At 45.1% G+C, this 15735-nt stretch overlaps 1 protein-coding gene across 2 annotated transcripts; it reads right to left on the reverse strand.

Annotated features, from left to right (window-relative positions):
• Positions 1-998: 998 nt before the first annotated feature.
• On the reverse strand, positions 999-12288 carry C11H19orf12 (chromosome 11 C19orf12 homolog). 2 transcript variants are annotated; one of them, XM_040329487.1, is made up of 4 exons: positions 12086-12288; positions 11075-11207; positions 4018-4185; positions 999-1555 (listed from the first exon to the last, which is right to left on the reverse strand). In XM_040329487.1, exons 3-4 carry the CDS (start codon positions 4175-4177, stop codon positions 1290-1292), a joined length of 426 nt encoding a protein of 141 aa, XP_040185421.1. In that variant the 5' UTR covers positions 4178-4185; positions 11075-11207; positions 12086-12288; the 3' UTR covers positions 999-1289. The 2 variants fall into 2 exon arrangements, with proteins under 2 accessions (XP_040185421.1, XP_040185422.1); XM_040329488.1 differs by having other exon boundaries at positions 12077-12288.
• Positions 12289-15735: the final 3447 nt, after the last annotated feature.

Here is a 15735-nt window from a genome sequence, read left to right on the forward strand (position 1 = left end):
CAAGGTTCCACTGTACATACCTTTTCTGAAGCCACTCCGGTCCAGTCAGACGCTGAGCTGTCAGTGGTGGCTTCACTTTGGAGGTGGCTGCCACGGAAGCCCCATAGTAAGAAGAAGTCGCTATAACGATATACGCCTTTTTTGAAGTCACTCTGGTCCGGTCTCCCGCGGTGGAAGCTCTGTGCAGGACACAGCCGACATTGGACGTGAAATGCCAGGGAAGTGACGTCTCCAGCGGTGGAAGCTCTGTGCAGGACACAGCCGACATTGGACGTGAAATGCCAGGGAAGTGACGTCACCGGGGTGACGTCACTTCCCTGGTATTTCACGTCCAATGTCAACTGTGTCCTGCACAGAGCTTCCACCACTGGAGACCGGACCAGAGTGGCTTCAAAAAAGGCATGTATAGCGACTTCTTCTTCACAGGGCTTGATAGGTTAGTCTTGGATTGTGGATACCAGTAGATTTCGAGATTTTAGTTTTAGGGTAAACTTACACTTTAAAGGGGTGGTTCACCCTAAAAACGACTTTTTCTTATTACACTGGCCCCCCGCATTACAATACGATTATGCCTATTATCTTTTTTTTGATGCTGTACATACCTTCGCACAGGTATTCACCCGTGGCTTCCGGTTTGCGAGTCCCGCGGGAGTGGGCGTTCCTAACATGTCTGTGATTGACGTTTTGACCAAAAACAAGCTCCCCCTCCCCCCCCCGTCGCGTCACAGTTGGCGAAAAGGAGCCAAACGGCGAGTCGGCGCTATACTGCGCATGCCCGTTCGGCTCCTTTCGCCAACCGTGACGCGGCTAACGCGACGGGGGGGAGCTCGTTTTTGGTCAAAACGTCAATCACAGACATGTTAGGAACGCCCACTCCCACGGGACTCGCAACCCGGAAGCCACGGGTGAATAGCTGTACGAAGGTATGTACAGCATCAAAAAAAAAAGATAATAGGCATAATCGTATTGTAATGTGGGGGGCCATTGTAATAAGAAAAAGTAGTTTTTAGGGTGAACCCCCCCTTTAAGGAGGAAACATATGATTGTCTCTCTTGCCTGCAGCACTGTGATCAATCCTCAGCTCTCCAGATCCAACCAGAGCAACTTGGAGCTTCTATTCACTAAGCAGCAGATCGTTTTCAACCTTACACTTCAAAAATACACTAAAATCTTCCATACTGGAATTTCCAAGTACAGCATCCGCCTTCCCTTCTCCACACTGTTGGGTTCCCTATCTAATCATAGGCGCACTTTCGGCAGTAATAATAATAAAACAATGGAGCAACCCTCTAGTCTCCATACTGAATCTCTCCTTTTAGCTCGTGGGACACATAGTTGATGAGTGCGGCCGACACCTTCTGTTGTAAGGAAGCATTGCCCATGACCAGCATGATGAGTTGAGTGGCGTCGGTCCAGTCCAAGTTGCCGATGATGGTGTAGATGTTTTCACACAGCTTCTGCTGCTGGTCATTGGGCATCTCCATAAGAATCTGAGGGAGGGGCTTGAACTGACCGCTGGACATCCAGGCGCCCAATAATCCTCCCACAGCGCCACCTAGAAACAAATAATGGTATAAAAAGTTAAACACACTACAATTACAAATGTCCTTCATTTTTTAAAGTTTAAGACTTGACGTGATTGTAAAATTGTTGCAGTATAAATAGCTAGTGATGAAAATCTAACATTTGGCAGTTGGGGGAATACCTTCCCATTGGGGGTGATGGACATCCGATCGATGGGGGAACCTTCCAATGGGGACACCTGTAATGGTGACAACTATCGAAGAATATACATTGATTATTCACATCAGTCCCTACCCTCAAGGAGCTTAGGATCTAAGGCCCCCAACACACATACTGGGCCAATTTAGACAGAAGCCAATTGTAACGGAATGGCCCGTGACACCTAGAGAAGGGTGTGGGGGTATTCCTGTGCCAGCTGCACTAATGACTCTAGGGTCATCCTATGTCTCATTTGGGCATAGGATGACTGAGAACTGATATCTCGGATTACATGAGATTGGACATTAATGATAATTCATGTATTGCAGGATCTTGGATTATTACAGGTTGCTTATTCTGACCCCCAACAGGTCAATAAGAATGTCTCATAGACTGTTGAGATGCTAATTAAGTCTGCTACTGTGGTGATGCGAATTGGAGCTTGGTAGCCAGTCTGGCTGCCTATTGTGGGATGTTTAAGTGTCTTGCTGTGATTGCATTCTGTGTCCATTGTGCTAATTAGGTCTGCTTCTACAGACCATTTCATTGTGTATGCTAATGACACTGTTTTGTGTGAAAAGTATATTGATAAGATGTGGAATGTGACTTGTCAAGCTGTAGTAATTAACCCCTCTAAATGCAGGGCCAGAGTGTCTGTCTGGATGTGGATTGGAGGGGGAACTCGTTAACCACCCATTGTGTGATGTTTTGGGTGGAGAGTTTCATTGTCCCTGTAACTACTGTAGCATGCTTGTAACTGTATAAAAACCTGAGAGTGTACCATTAAAAGTATTCCTTCATTTTGGAACCAGTAACAGAGCTGTGTGTCTCGTTATTCTGGGAAATAGAATAGGTCCTGTCGACTGGAGTGTCAGATAAGCTGTCGTGGGTTGGTGGAATGGAGAATCGTAAACGGTGGTGACCGTTACACCATTTAACCTACCAGCATGTCTTTGGGGTGTGGGAGGAAACCGGAGTACCCGGAGGAAACCCACGCAGGCAGAGGGAGAATATGCAAAACCTTGCAAACTCCAGGCAGGTAGTGCCGTGGTTGGGATTCGAACCAGCGAACCCTTTTTACTGCTGGGTGAAAGTGCCAACCACTACACCACTGTGCCGTACCCTCCCTTAGGCTCGGTTCACATTGGTGCGATGCTGGGGAGCCCTGCGAATCCCCTGTGGGTTCCCACATCACACTGCCTTAGGCGAACCGCTGGGAGTGGCCGTTTTTGATTAAAAAGTCTGAGAATTTGTCAGGAGTTCTCAGGCTGATAACAGAGGAAGGGAACAGGAGAAAGCCACGGGACTTGGCTCATTGAAGAGTGATAAGAAAACACTGCAGATATATGTGCCCAGCTCAAATTTCATGAATCGGATTTACTTCCACTTTACTGTGATTTTTCACTGAAATTTTGCATTTCCTAGACCTTTGTGGTAATATCATGTGAAATAAAAAAATTGGAACTACCATTATTTTATTCTCTAGGGTGTCTGCTTTGAGAAAATATGTTTTGGGGGTTTTAAAGGGGTTGTAAAGGTTTGTGTTTTTTCACCTTAATGCATTAGGTGAAAAAATGCCCGGCAATCACCAGCCCGTACGTTTTACTTACCTGAGCCAGTTCACCTGCTCGGTGCGTCCCCGGCGTCCTCTCTTCCACAGAGTCCTGGCGTTGATTGGATAGATAGCAACCATCGGCTACTGCTGCTGTCAATCAAATCCAACGGCATGGGGGGGCAGGGCCGAGTGTATGATTAGGAAGCGCCCACAAGGTAACTCCCTCGGGAGAGCGCTTCTCCAAGGGAGTTATCTAATGCGGAGGGGGGGGGGGGGGGGGAGGTGCCACGAGAGCCACTGAGGGACCCCAGAAGAGGATGTTCGGGTGGACAGTGGAGGCAAGTATGACATATTTGTTATTAATAAAAAAAAAAAAAGCGACCTTTAAGCAATCTTTAGGCCTAAAATAATTTTAAATATATATGTGCAAAAAAAAAAAAAAACAGCTCTGGCAGCAAAAGGGTTAAAGGGCCAACATAAAGAACAAAAATGTAATATTAATATCTCCTGGATTGCCTCCTGAATATCTGGCAACCAATAGTAAGACTTAACAGGTAAAATGCTATATATATATATATATATATATATATATATATATATATATATATATATATATATATATACACACACACACATACATACATACATACATATACACACACATATACACACACAGCACTGTATCTAATGATAAATGACACCTCAATAAAATTGAAATTACATTAAAATGAACATATTACCGACTGCAATTCCAGGAGGTCCTCCCATCAATCCTCCCAGGAAGGCCCCAGTGCCGGCGGCCAGAGCGCCCCTCGCAGAGTGTTTCACGGCAGCTTTCATCTTCTGTTCTCCGGAAACGTGGCACAAGAGCCGCATTATGTCATCCACATGGAGAGGCATTTTCGTGGCTAGAAAAAAAAAAATTTGAATTTTACAAAGCGAGATTTGTGTGCCCCCCCCCCCCCCCCTGTGATTTTCATTGGAAAATCTACTATGAGCCGGACTGTCAGGAAGAGCCAGAGCAAGGAGTGGAGGGACTAACTAGACCCCGGCTTTATCCTTCCCCCAATACGATATTCAAAGTCTGAGGACACATTTATTATTACAGAAGATATCTGGGGGTGCCGAGAATGACCGCTGCTTGGCTGTCATCCTGATCCTCCAATCCTTATGAGCCCATTCTACAAGCCAAGTATGACAAAGGCTAGAAAATAGACAATGACACATATATATATATATATATATTATATACACACACACACACATACACTGTCTACAGCTGCCTTTCTCAAACCGTTTACCCCCAGAGGAACCCTTAAAATCAATTCAGGTCCCAGGGTACCCCTGATAAAACCAATTAATCAGGTCAGTGAGAAGAATGTCCCTTACATTGGTGATCGGTGGTAAGAATGTTCCTTACATTGGTGATCAGTGGGAAGAATGTTCCTTACATTGGTGATCGGTGGGAAGAATGTTCCTTACATTGGTGATCAGTGGGAAGAATGTTCCTTACATTGGTGATCAGTGGGAAGAATGTTCCTTACATTGGTGATCAGTGGGAAGAATGTTCCTTACATTGGTGATCAGTGGGAAGAATGTTCCTTACATTGGTGATCAGTGGGAAGAATGTCCCTTACATTGGTGATCAGTGGGAAGAATGTTCCTTACATTGGTGATCAGTGAGAAGAATGTTCCTTACATTGGTGATCAGTGGGAAGAATATTCCTTACATTGGTGATCAGTGAGAAGAATGTCCCTTACATTGGTGATCAGTGGGAAGAATGTCCCTTACATTGGTGATCAGTGAGAAGAATGTCCCTTACATTGGTGATCAGTGGGAAGAATATTCCTTACATTGGTGATCAGTGAGAAGAATGTCCCTTACATTGGTGATCAGTGGGAAGAATGTCCCTTACATTGGTGATCAGTGGGAAGAATGTCCCTTACATTGGTGATCAGTGAGAAGAATGTCCCTTACATTGGTGATCAGTGAGAAGAATGTTCCTTACATTGGTGATCAGTGGGAAGAATGTCCCTTACATTGATGATCAGTGAGAAGAATGTTCCTTACATTGGTGATCAGTGGGAAGAATGTTCCTTACATTGGTGATCAGTGAGAAGAATGTTCCTTACATTGGTGGTCAGTGGGAAGAATGTCCCTTACATTGGTGATCAGTGAGAAGAATGCTCCTTACATTGGTGATCAGTGGGAAGAATGTTCCTTACATTGGTGATCAGTGGGAAGAATGTCCCTTACATTGGTGATCAGTGGGAAGAATGTCCCTTACATTGGTGATCAGTGGGAAGAATGTCCCTTACATTGGTGATCAGTGAGAAGAATGCTCCTTACATTGGTGATCAGTGGGAAGAATGTTCCTTACATTGGTGATCAGTGAGAAGAATGTCCCTTACATTGGTGATCAGTGGGAAGAATGTTCCTTACATTGGTGATCAGTGGGAAGAATGTCCCTTACATTGGTGATCAGTGGGAAAAATGTTCCTTACATTGGTGATCAGTGGGAAGAATGTCTCTTACATTGGTGATCAGTGGGAAGAATGTTCCTTACATTGGTGATCAGTGGGAAGAATATTCCTTACATTGGTGATCAGTGGGAAGAATGTCTCTTACATTGGTGATCAGTGGGAAGAATGTTCCTTACATTGGTGATCAGTGGGAAGAATGTCCCTTACATTGGTGATCAGTGAGAAGAATGTCCCTTACATTGGTGATCAGTGGGAAAAATGTTCCTTACATTGGTGATCAGTGAGAAGAATGTTCCTTACATTGGTGATCAGTGGGAAGAATGTTCCTTACCTGGTTAGTGAAATTGGTTACATGAACTAAAGGAAAATGAGTTTAATATACAAGTATATAGATAGAACACATTTCTATAGATAATTTAGCAAAATGGAAGCTTTCATCCAACATGGATATTTATTGACATGTAGTTACATAGTAACCAACTATAAGGTTATTGCACGAGTAAAGAGCAGTTGTGTAGCTCATCAGAACAGTATAGAATAGAGAGGGTGAATTGTGGTCAAAGATCGCCATCTGGTGGCCACTTATAAAACCACAATAATAATGTAATAGCACCAAAGTCCATGCATGCAAAGGAAGGTTAACCTCACACTTTGCAATCTGATTGTACAATCTCCTTCAATCTATTAACAACTAAGTGGTGCAAGGTCCTATCAGAGTAGATAAAAACTGATTAGACGGTGGGGTAGATCCTCATATTTAATAAAGGATTGTCTTTTAACTGCTTAGAAGCGGAGTATTTAATAAGGCTGTAGAAAGATTCTAGGGGGGGGGGGGATCAGCGTGGGAGCATTCTCAAATGGTACAGGCCGACCTGGATGGACTGGTGTCTTTATACAACCTTACCAACTATGTAAATGACGCCATTCACGTCGGCGGTTAGCCACGCCCCCCATATCAAGCCTTTTGTTTCACACAAATGTAACAGACAGGTCCTAGTCCATTAAAGTATAACTAAAAGGCTAACTTTTTTTATAATATCTTTAATAGGGTGGAGAGGGATTAGAACCGCTGTCAGGCTTTTATTGCCATCTGTGCCCTCTGTCATGGACACGTGTCCCCCATTTGTTCTGTTTGCCATTATCAGTGAAAGTGAAGGAAAATCCCACAGTTTGGATTGCCGCCAGAACAGAAATAAATAGGAGGGAATATTTTCCAATTAGGGCACCAAATCTGGTGACAACCAGGGATTCCCTCACTTTGGAGGGATTTCCCCTCACATTCTGTTTTGGTTTATAGAATAGGAAGTGATCTATTCCTCCTGTGAATGGAGAGAAAAGATACATTGTATACATATAGCATACATTATATAATACTTTGTGTCTTTGGGGGGGGGGGAACAAAAAAAAAAAAAAGAAAATTAAGTGGAGGAAAAGGAGAAAGGAAGTGGAGGAAAAGGAGAAAGGAAGTGGAGGAAAAGGAGAAAAAAAAAAAAAAAGAAAGAAGGAGGAGGCGGCATAACTAGATCAAGGTTTGACCTTGGTTAGTGTCAAGGTTTTATCTATCTATCCACCTCAACAACACACATATAATGCTTTGCTAGCAATATAATTAAGTACACAACAGTGGCTCCTAGTGGGAGCAATAAATATGACACCTAACTTTAAATAAACAAAAACAAAGTCCATATGGTAAGTGCAAGCTTCTTGTGAACAGGTGCAATCTGCAAGGTATCCAACCGTGAAGAGATGGCAAGTAAGTGACAAAACACCAAGTGGGCCTCCGCCAGTCACACTACCCCTCCCAGAATGGCCCTCAATTAGGCCAAGAAGAACCTTCCCCTCTTGGGGTCACAATCAAGATGCCTTTTTAAGCTCCCATCAGTGGGCTCCCACAAATGTAGTCTCTCATAGGTGATGGCAACAAATGGGTAAAGAAGGAACTAACATGTAGTACTGTAAACAGAATTTAGAGAAAAAAAAAAAAATACAACTGTTCCACTCACATTTAAGAATGCACTAGCCCTGGTGCATACAGGTGATGACCTTGGGCATATACAGATCCTTCCCTGGGGGTCACAGACTCCTCGGCCCTGCTGCCCTCCTGGGTGATCGTATGCTTCCTAGGACAACGCAATGACGTCACAAGCCCAGCAATGACTATAATTGCAGGAGCACACTAATGGGAGCTTAAAAATACATCTCGGATTGTGACCCCAAGAAGGGAAGGTTCTTCTTGGCCTAATTGCTGGCCATTCTGGGAGGGGTAGTGTGACTGGCGGAGGGCCCACTTGGTGTTTGCCACTTACTTGCCATCTATTCACGGGTTGGATACCTTGCGGATTGCACCTGTTCACAAGAAGCTTGCACTTACCATATGGACTTTGTTTATTTAAAGTTATAAGTGTCATATTTATTACTGCCACTAGGGGCCACTGTTGTGCACTTATTGTTTATATTGCTAGTGAATTACATACATACACACATATAATATATTATAATGCGTGCGCGTGTGCTGTTGAGGTAGCGCTTCATTTTTTTATACTTCTTCACTTTTCCTGCTAATAACAGTTGGTGTCTAGCAAGCAGCAACCTCCAATATTTAATCACACAGTGTAGAAGTACCTTCCATTTATATATATATATATATATATATATATATATATATATATATATATATATATATATATATATATATATATATATATATATATATATATATATATATATATATATATATATAAAAAAAATGATATAATATATATATATATATATATATATATATATATATATATATATATATATATATATATATAATTAAATCAGTGTCAGTGCATTGTAGATAGGATTATAAAATAAAAAAACGAAAATGCAAAAATGCATACTATTGTTTTTGGGCTGTACTGCGGGTACATACAACAAATACCATACACATATGTGGTATTGCTGCAATTGTCAGGAGAATTTATTTTAGGTTGTCCTTGGATGGAAGTTTATAGTATATGGCAAGAAATATAAAGCTAAATTAAAAAATGTTTTTTTATTTTTATTTTTTACTATTTTAGACTGTTTTTTCTTTAATAAAATAAGAAAAAATCCATTACCATTTGCCACCAAAAGCAAGTCTAATTTGTCATGGGGAAAAAGAAAAAAAAAGTGTAATCTACCTGGATACACAAAGTATCATATGTGCAGTTTGTCTAAAACATGTCAAAAGTTGCAAAATTGGGTCTGGGTGTTAAGGTTTGTTTAACAATGGTTAAGAATGGGTTAAGGACAGACATCAGGACTGTCAAGGGGCATCTGCCAGTCTATGGCCAATCTAAGGAGGATGTCTAGGTAAAGCGGAGCTCCACCCGAAAGGGGAAGCTCTGCTTCTTTCCTTAATTTGCCCCCTCTGCTGCCATAATTGGCACCTTTTGGGGGGGGGGGGTACCTGTTTTTGACAGGTACCCATCCCCACTTCCTGGAGATATTTTCACAGCAAGGTCCCCCAGAAGTTCGGCCCCCCTCCTCCTTCCACTGTCGCCGGGCCATTCAGAAAACACAGTGCGCTTTGCGCATGCGCAGTAGAGAGCCGGCTGTAAAGCTGCAGTGCTTTACTTGCAAGGAATGGTGGTGGCAGCGCGCCCGATAGCCGATTTAAAAAAAAAATGTCTGGGTTACCGACATCGTGGGATCCCTGGACAGGCACGTGTCCCAATATTAAAAGGAGAGAGAGAGAGAAAGAGAAAGAGAAAGAGAAAGAGAAAGAGAAAGAGAAAGAGAAAGAGAAAGAGAAAGAGAAAGAGAAAGAGAAAGAGAAAGAGAAAGAGAGAGAGAGAAAGAGAGAGAGAGAAAGAGAATATATATATATATATAGAGACATATTTTTTTATATATATTTTTTTTTTATTGGGGGGGGGGAGCTCCTCTTTAATACATGGTTTACAATAAACAATAATAGGGAAAGGTAAAGTTACTGATCAATCATCCTTGGTGAATCACTCGTCTATCTGTGGACTGCAAATAGTACAAAGTCTGTATGTGAATAAGCAGGCAGCACATGGACTGGAATTTAACCCAATCAGAAATGGTTGGTGTATAATCTAGACAAGACTTCTAATCAGCTCTGGAGGGGGGGGGGGGTTAGATCAGGAAAAGGGAGGAAATCCTCTTAGCAGTTATCAAAGGAACAGTTGTCCCCATCTGAAGTTTGTTGCTCTATTACATAATTTAGTCAGGTTGAAAAAAAAAAAAAAAAAAAAAAAAAAAAAAAAAGAAGAAGGACACACAAGTTCAACAAACAAACAAACAAACAAAAAAAAGTTATAAAATATATATATATATATATATATATTTTTATTAATAATAAATATCGTATAATCCCATATAAACAATCCTTCACCCACGGATGACACAAGGGAAGGCGAAAAACCCCAGCAGAGCATGTTCCAATTTTCTACAGCAGGGGAAGAATTACCTTCCCGATAACCCCCTCGACAGTGCTCTGCTCCCTGAGCCCAAACTTGTTGGAGTCTATTAGAGCCTCAGGCTCCAATCATGTGCTTCAAAAAAACAAAAATTGTAGAAATCTATGCATCCGGGCCATCCATGCGAGATTGAGGGCTGCTGCCCCCTGCGCCCCTTTATGAACTGGCCCCCCGCTGATATATAAATACTGTTAGGTAGATTCTCAGAGATCGCCGCAACTTTAAGGCGGCGTGGCGTATCGTATTTACGCTACGCCGCCTTAAGTCAGAGAGGCAAGTACTGTATTCTCAAAGTACTTGCCTCCTAACTTACGGTGGCGTAGCGTAAATGCGGCGGGCGCAAGCGCGCCTAATTCAAAATAGGCTGAGGGGGCGTGTTTTATGATAATATGCTTTGACCTGACGTGATTGACGTTTTTTTTTTTTTTTTTAACGGCGCCGTCCGCCTACATTTCCCAGTGTGCATCGCGGCAACGTACGCCGCACAGGTTTTGACGCGGACGTAAATGATGTAAATCCCTATTCACGGACGACTTACGCAAACGACGTCGGCCGGGCGTACGTTCGTGAATAGGCGTATATACCGATTTACATATTCTACGCCGACCGCAATGGAAGCGCCACCTAGCGGTCAGCCTAAAAATTACACTTTAGGATACGACGGTGTAAGATACTTACGCCGCTTGTATCTGAGCCTAATTTAAGCGTATATGTTTACCAGAATACGCTTAAATTAGCGCCGACGCAAATTCTGACTTAGGCTGGCGTATCTACCGATACGCGGTACGCCAGCCTAAGTCTCTCTGAATCTAGCTATGTATGTATCCAATTCACATGTCCTTACTTGAATAAGAGGGAAATGTCCGGAATTGTCAGACGAGTCGGAAGCAATAAGGAAGCGGAAGTGATTTGGGAGGCAGCAGAGAGGAAAACCATCCGTCAGTGATCACCGCCGGCAACAGATCTTCACCTGGGATCTGCAAACAGACACAGATCTGATTAGTACAAAGCATTATAATAGGAATGTATATATATACACACACACACACACACACACACACACACACACACACACACACACACACACTATATATTTTACAGCCCGGTAGTATAAGAGGACAGTACGATTTCCCCTCCCCATTATTCCTATGATGTCATAAAATCAAACGAATACAATACAGAGTCTCCCAATAGTGTAAAATAAAGTGCAAGTAATAAAAAAGCCCCTCCCCCAATCACATAATGGACAGAAATAAGCTCCTCCTCCCAATCATTCCTATGATGCAATATGATAAAAGAAAGATTAGAACAGATCCTCACAGCAATAGAATACAAAGTCTAAAAATAGGATATCTTGCCCCTCCCCCTCCTTGTCACATGATGGAATAGTAGAACACAGAGTAACATAGTAAGAAGCTCCTCCCACTAACCATCCCTGTGATGACATCAAAAAAACTGAATATAATAAGAAGCTCCTCCCACCAATCTTCCCTATGATGTCATATCATGAAATAGTAGAACACAGAGTAATAGAAGATAGTAAGAAGCTCCTCCCAGTAACCATCCCTGTGATGTCATATAATAACATAACAACCCAGAGTCTCCCCAGTAGTATAAATATTAAGTATAATAATATAATATAAAGCCCCATCCATGGCACATGGCGATGAAATAATAGAACACGGAGTAATAGTATTATAATAGTATAGACCCCCCCTATGATGTCATATGATAAAAAATAGAACACAGAATATTATAATAGTATAGATCTCCCCTATGATGTCATAGAACGTAATAATAGAACACAGCCCCCCCCCTAGAGGTCAGGATCCCCCCGGGTACACACGTGCCGTACAGAAGATCTGATCGATGATTGGATACAATGTGTCGGATCTCCTCGGATGATGATACAATGTGTCTCTCTCTCTCTCCGCTCTGACTTCTGATTTCGCTGATGACAGCTCCGGGAAACGTCACATGAGGGAGGCGTGGTCGTCTAACTCGGCGGCGCGTGCTCTGATCGTCACCTGTGTCTGACGTCCGGGCGCGCCATTGGAAGCCGAGTCGTGTCCACTGCGCATGCTCCGCGCTCTCCCTCTCTCGGGGATCCCACGCCGTACTCGTTTTCGCCCCCGCCGTGTCCCGTCACATTGATCATCCGGTGTGGAAGGCGGGAGGATTCTCAGGGAGGTGAAATTCCGGTTCTGCGGTGGAGTCGTTACCTGTTGGCGGCGGCTGACCACGTGACCCGGAGAGGAGATATTCTTTGTTGGAGGTCCCCGCCCGCCCGGAAATTTCCAGTCGTCGCTCTCACTATAGGAGGCTGTGTGCGACCACACCACTAACAATACATTATGTATAAAGATAATACAATCCTAACACTACACACACACAACTGTCCACCTTGGCCTTATTTCACCCCACTTCCTGTCCTGGTGACACCGGGATATGAAATTGTTGGATCGGGTGTCACCCGGACAGGATGAAGACAGGAATAATAACCTCCCTCATTTTATTGAAGTGTATTTTTGTGCAGGCTGTGTCCCATGGGATGTCATTTCCTGTTCTGACAGGAAGTGGATATTCTTTGCAATGGGGACACCAACTACAAACCACATCAGATGTTCCCTTCCTCCCCCTCTTTTTTTTTTTTTTTGCTTGTATACCCACAAACTGAAACGGACATTCTATCCTCAGGCGTTTCTTCAGGTTCGTGGCTCCGGCGCTGTGAGGGGCTGGAGCTGCGATGACGTCACTCCCACGCATTCGGGCAAGTTTCAGCGTGCTACGCCGGGCCTTCACTGCTCATGGGCCGCTGACATCATCAGGGTGAATATCTCCTAAACCGTATGTTTAGGAGATATTGGGGTAGATTCAGGTACCTTTTGCGGCGGCGTATCCTCCAGATACGCCGCCGTAATTTGAATTCCGTGCCCGCGTAGCGTTACACCAATTCACAAAGGCAGTTACGCTGAAAAAATAGGCTTCCTCCACTGACGTAACTCGATTGCGGCGGCGTAGAATTGTGTGCAATATCACTTTGGCCGCTAGGGGAGCTTCCGTTGTTGTCGGCGTAGAATATGCTAATTACCTAGATACACCGATTCACAAACGTACGTGCGCCCGGCGGTAGTTTTTTTACGCCGTTTGCGTAATTTGTTTTCGTCGTAATGTTGCTCCTGCTATTAGGAGGCGCAGCCAATGTTAAGTATGGACGTCGTTCCCGCGTCGAAAATTTTAAAAAATTTACGTTGTTTGCGTAACTCGTCCGTGAATGGGGCTGGACGCCATTTATGTTCACTTCGAAACCAATGATGTCCTTGCGACGTCATTTAGCGCTATGCACGTCGGGAAATTTTAGGGACGGCGCATGCGCAGTACGATCGGGCGCAGCAACGCGCCTAATTTAAATGATCCACGCCCCCTTCCTGGATCATTTGAATTAGGCGGGCTTGTGCCGGGGGATTTACGCTACACCGCCGCAACTTACGGAGCAAGTGCTTTGTGAATACAGCACTTTCTCCTGTATGGTACTGCGGCGTAGCGTAAATACGATACGCTGCGCCGCCGTTTAAATTGCGCGCCCCTACCTGAATCCACCCCATTCATTTTACTTACAGGCACACCTCCCAACTTTTTGAGACGGGAATGAGGGACACCTATCAGCAAAAGCATAGGACACACCTCTTGCCACGCCCCCTTAAAGGAGAATTGAGCAAATAAAGTGCATTTTATATACAGCTATATGGATCAGACCAAAATGAGGGACAGAGGGACATTGCTCCAAATCAGGGACAGTTGGGGGTTATGTACAGGTAGGACTTATTATAGGCCTCCCTGTAGGTAAAAAAGGTATAAAATCGCTTTAACACAAAACCCCAAATTTCATATTTTTCAGCTTACCGATCGTTAGATGTGACGGCTGCATTCGTTTTCTTTTATTAGGCTGTTTTTATCTGGTGAACTGGCCAGTAACGCACCTCCAGTATTAGTGAGATACAACTCTGGAGGAACGAGCACAGGAGGCACCTTTGGACAACAGCATTGCCAGTCTGTGCCAGTCTGTGGGGGGGGCAGACTTCTTCCCATACAGAAACACATAAAGGGGACAAGAAATCACACTGGTCTGACTTTGCCCTGCAACATCAATCCGACTTTCATGTGCCCCGTTTAATGAACGGAATCCCAATACAACTTAGAGATCGGTGTGACTTGGGTCGTCTTGAGAGGAACCCCGCATAATTTTTTTTTTTTTTTATAAAACAGCGTGGGGTGTCCCCTTCCAGATCCATACCCTTATCGAAGCATCCAGCCCAGCAGGTCAGGAAAGGGGGGGATACAAGTAAGCGCCCCCTCTCAGTCAGGGAAGAGGGGATATGAAAGAGCGCGCCCCCCCCCAGGTCAGGAAAGGGGAGAAACGAGCGAGCGGCCCCCCCAGGTCAGAAAAAAGAGGAGATATGAAAGAGCATCCCCCCCAGGTCAGGAAAGAGGGGATATGAAAGAGTGCCCCCCCCCAGGTCAGGAAAGGGGAGAAGCGAGCAGCCCCCCCAGGTCAGGGAAGAGGGGATATGAAAGAGTGCCCCCCCCCCCAGGTCAGGAAAGGGGAGAAGCGAGCAGCCCCCCCAGGTCAGGGAAGAGGGGATATGAAAGACGGCCCCCCCAGGTCAGGAAAGAGGGGATATGAAAGAGGGCCCCCCCCCCCAGGTCAGGAAAGAGGGGATATGAAAGAGGGCCCCCCAAGGTCAGGAAAGGAGGAGATACAAGCAGGCGCCCCCCCCAGGACAGGAAAGGGGGGATACGAGTGAGCGCCCCCCCCAGGTCAGGAAAGGAGGGGAAACGAGTGGGGCACCCCCCCAGGTCAGGAAAGGGGGGAAACTAGTGAGCGCCCCCCCCCCCCAGGTCAGGAAAGGAGGGGAAACGAGTGGGCACCCCCCCAGGTCAGGAAAGGGGGGAAACGAGTGGGCACCCTCCCCCCCAGGACAGGAAAGGGGGGGAGAGTGAACAACCCCCAGGTCAGGAAAGGAGGGGAAACGACTGAGCACCCCCCCCCCCAGGTCAGGAAATGGGGGGAAAACAAGTGAACACCCCCCTAGGTCAGGAAATGGGGGGGAAATGAGTGAGCACCCCCCCCCCCCCCAGGTTAGGAAATTGGGGAAACAAGCGAGCGCCCCCCCCCCCCCCACCGGTTAGGAAATGGGGGGAAATGAGTTTAGGAAAGGAGGGGAAACGACTGAGCACCCCCCCCAGGTCAGGAAATGGGGGGAAACGAGCAAGCACCCCCCACAGTCAGGAAAGGGGGGGGACACATGTGAACACCCCCCCAGGTCAGGAAAGGGGGGAAACGAGTGAGCACCCCCCCCCAGGACAGGAAAGGGGGGGAGAGTGAACAACCCCCAGGTCAGGAAAAGGGGGGAAACGAGCGAGCGTCCCCCCAGGTCAGGAAAGGAGGGGAAACGACTGAGCACCCCCCCCCCCAGGTCAGGAAATGGGGGGAAACCTCCCCCA

Source organism: Rana temporaria, chromosome 11, assembly GCF_905171775.1.
Source record: "Rana temporaria chromosome 11, aRanTem1.1, whole genome shotgun sequence".
Classification (NCBI taxonomy): domain Eukaryota; kingdom Metazoa; phylum Chordata; class Amphibia; order Anura; family Ranidae; genus Rana; species Rana temporaria.

Excerpts from the sequence above, each read along its gene's own strand:
- C11H19orf12 (XM_040329487.1), bottom strand. The coding sequence starts at position 4,177 with ATGCCTCTCCATGTGGATGACATAATGCGGCTCTTGTGCCACGTTTCC. Across the intron at positions 1,556-4,017 it reads ACCTCCTGGAATTGCAGTCG|GTGGCGCTGTGGGAGGATTA; the intron begins GTAATATGTTCA and ends ATTTGTTTCTAG.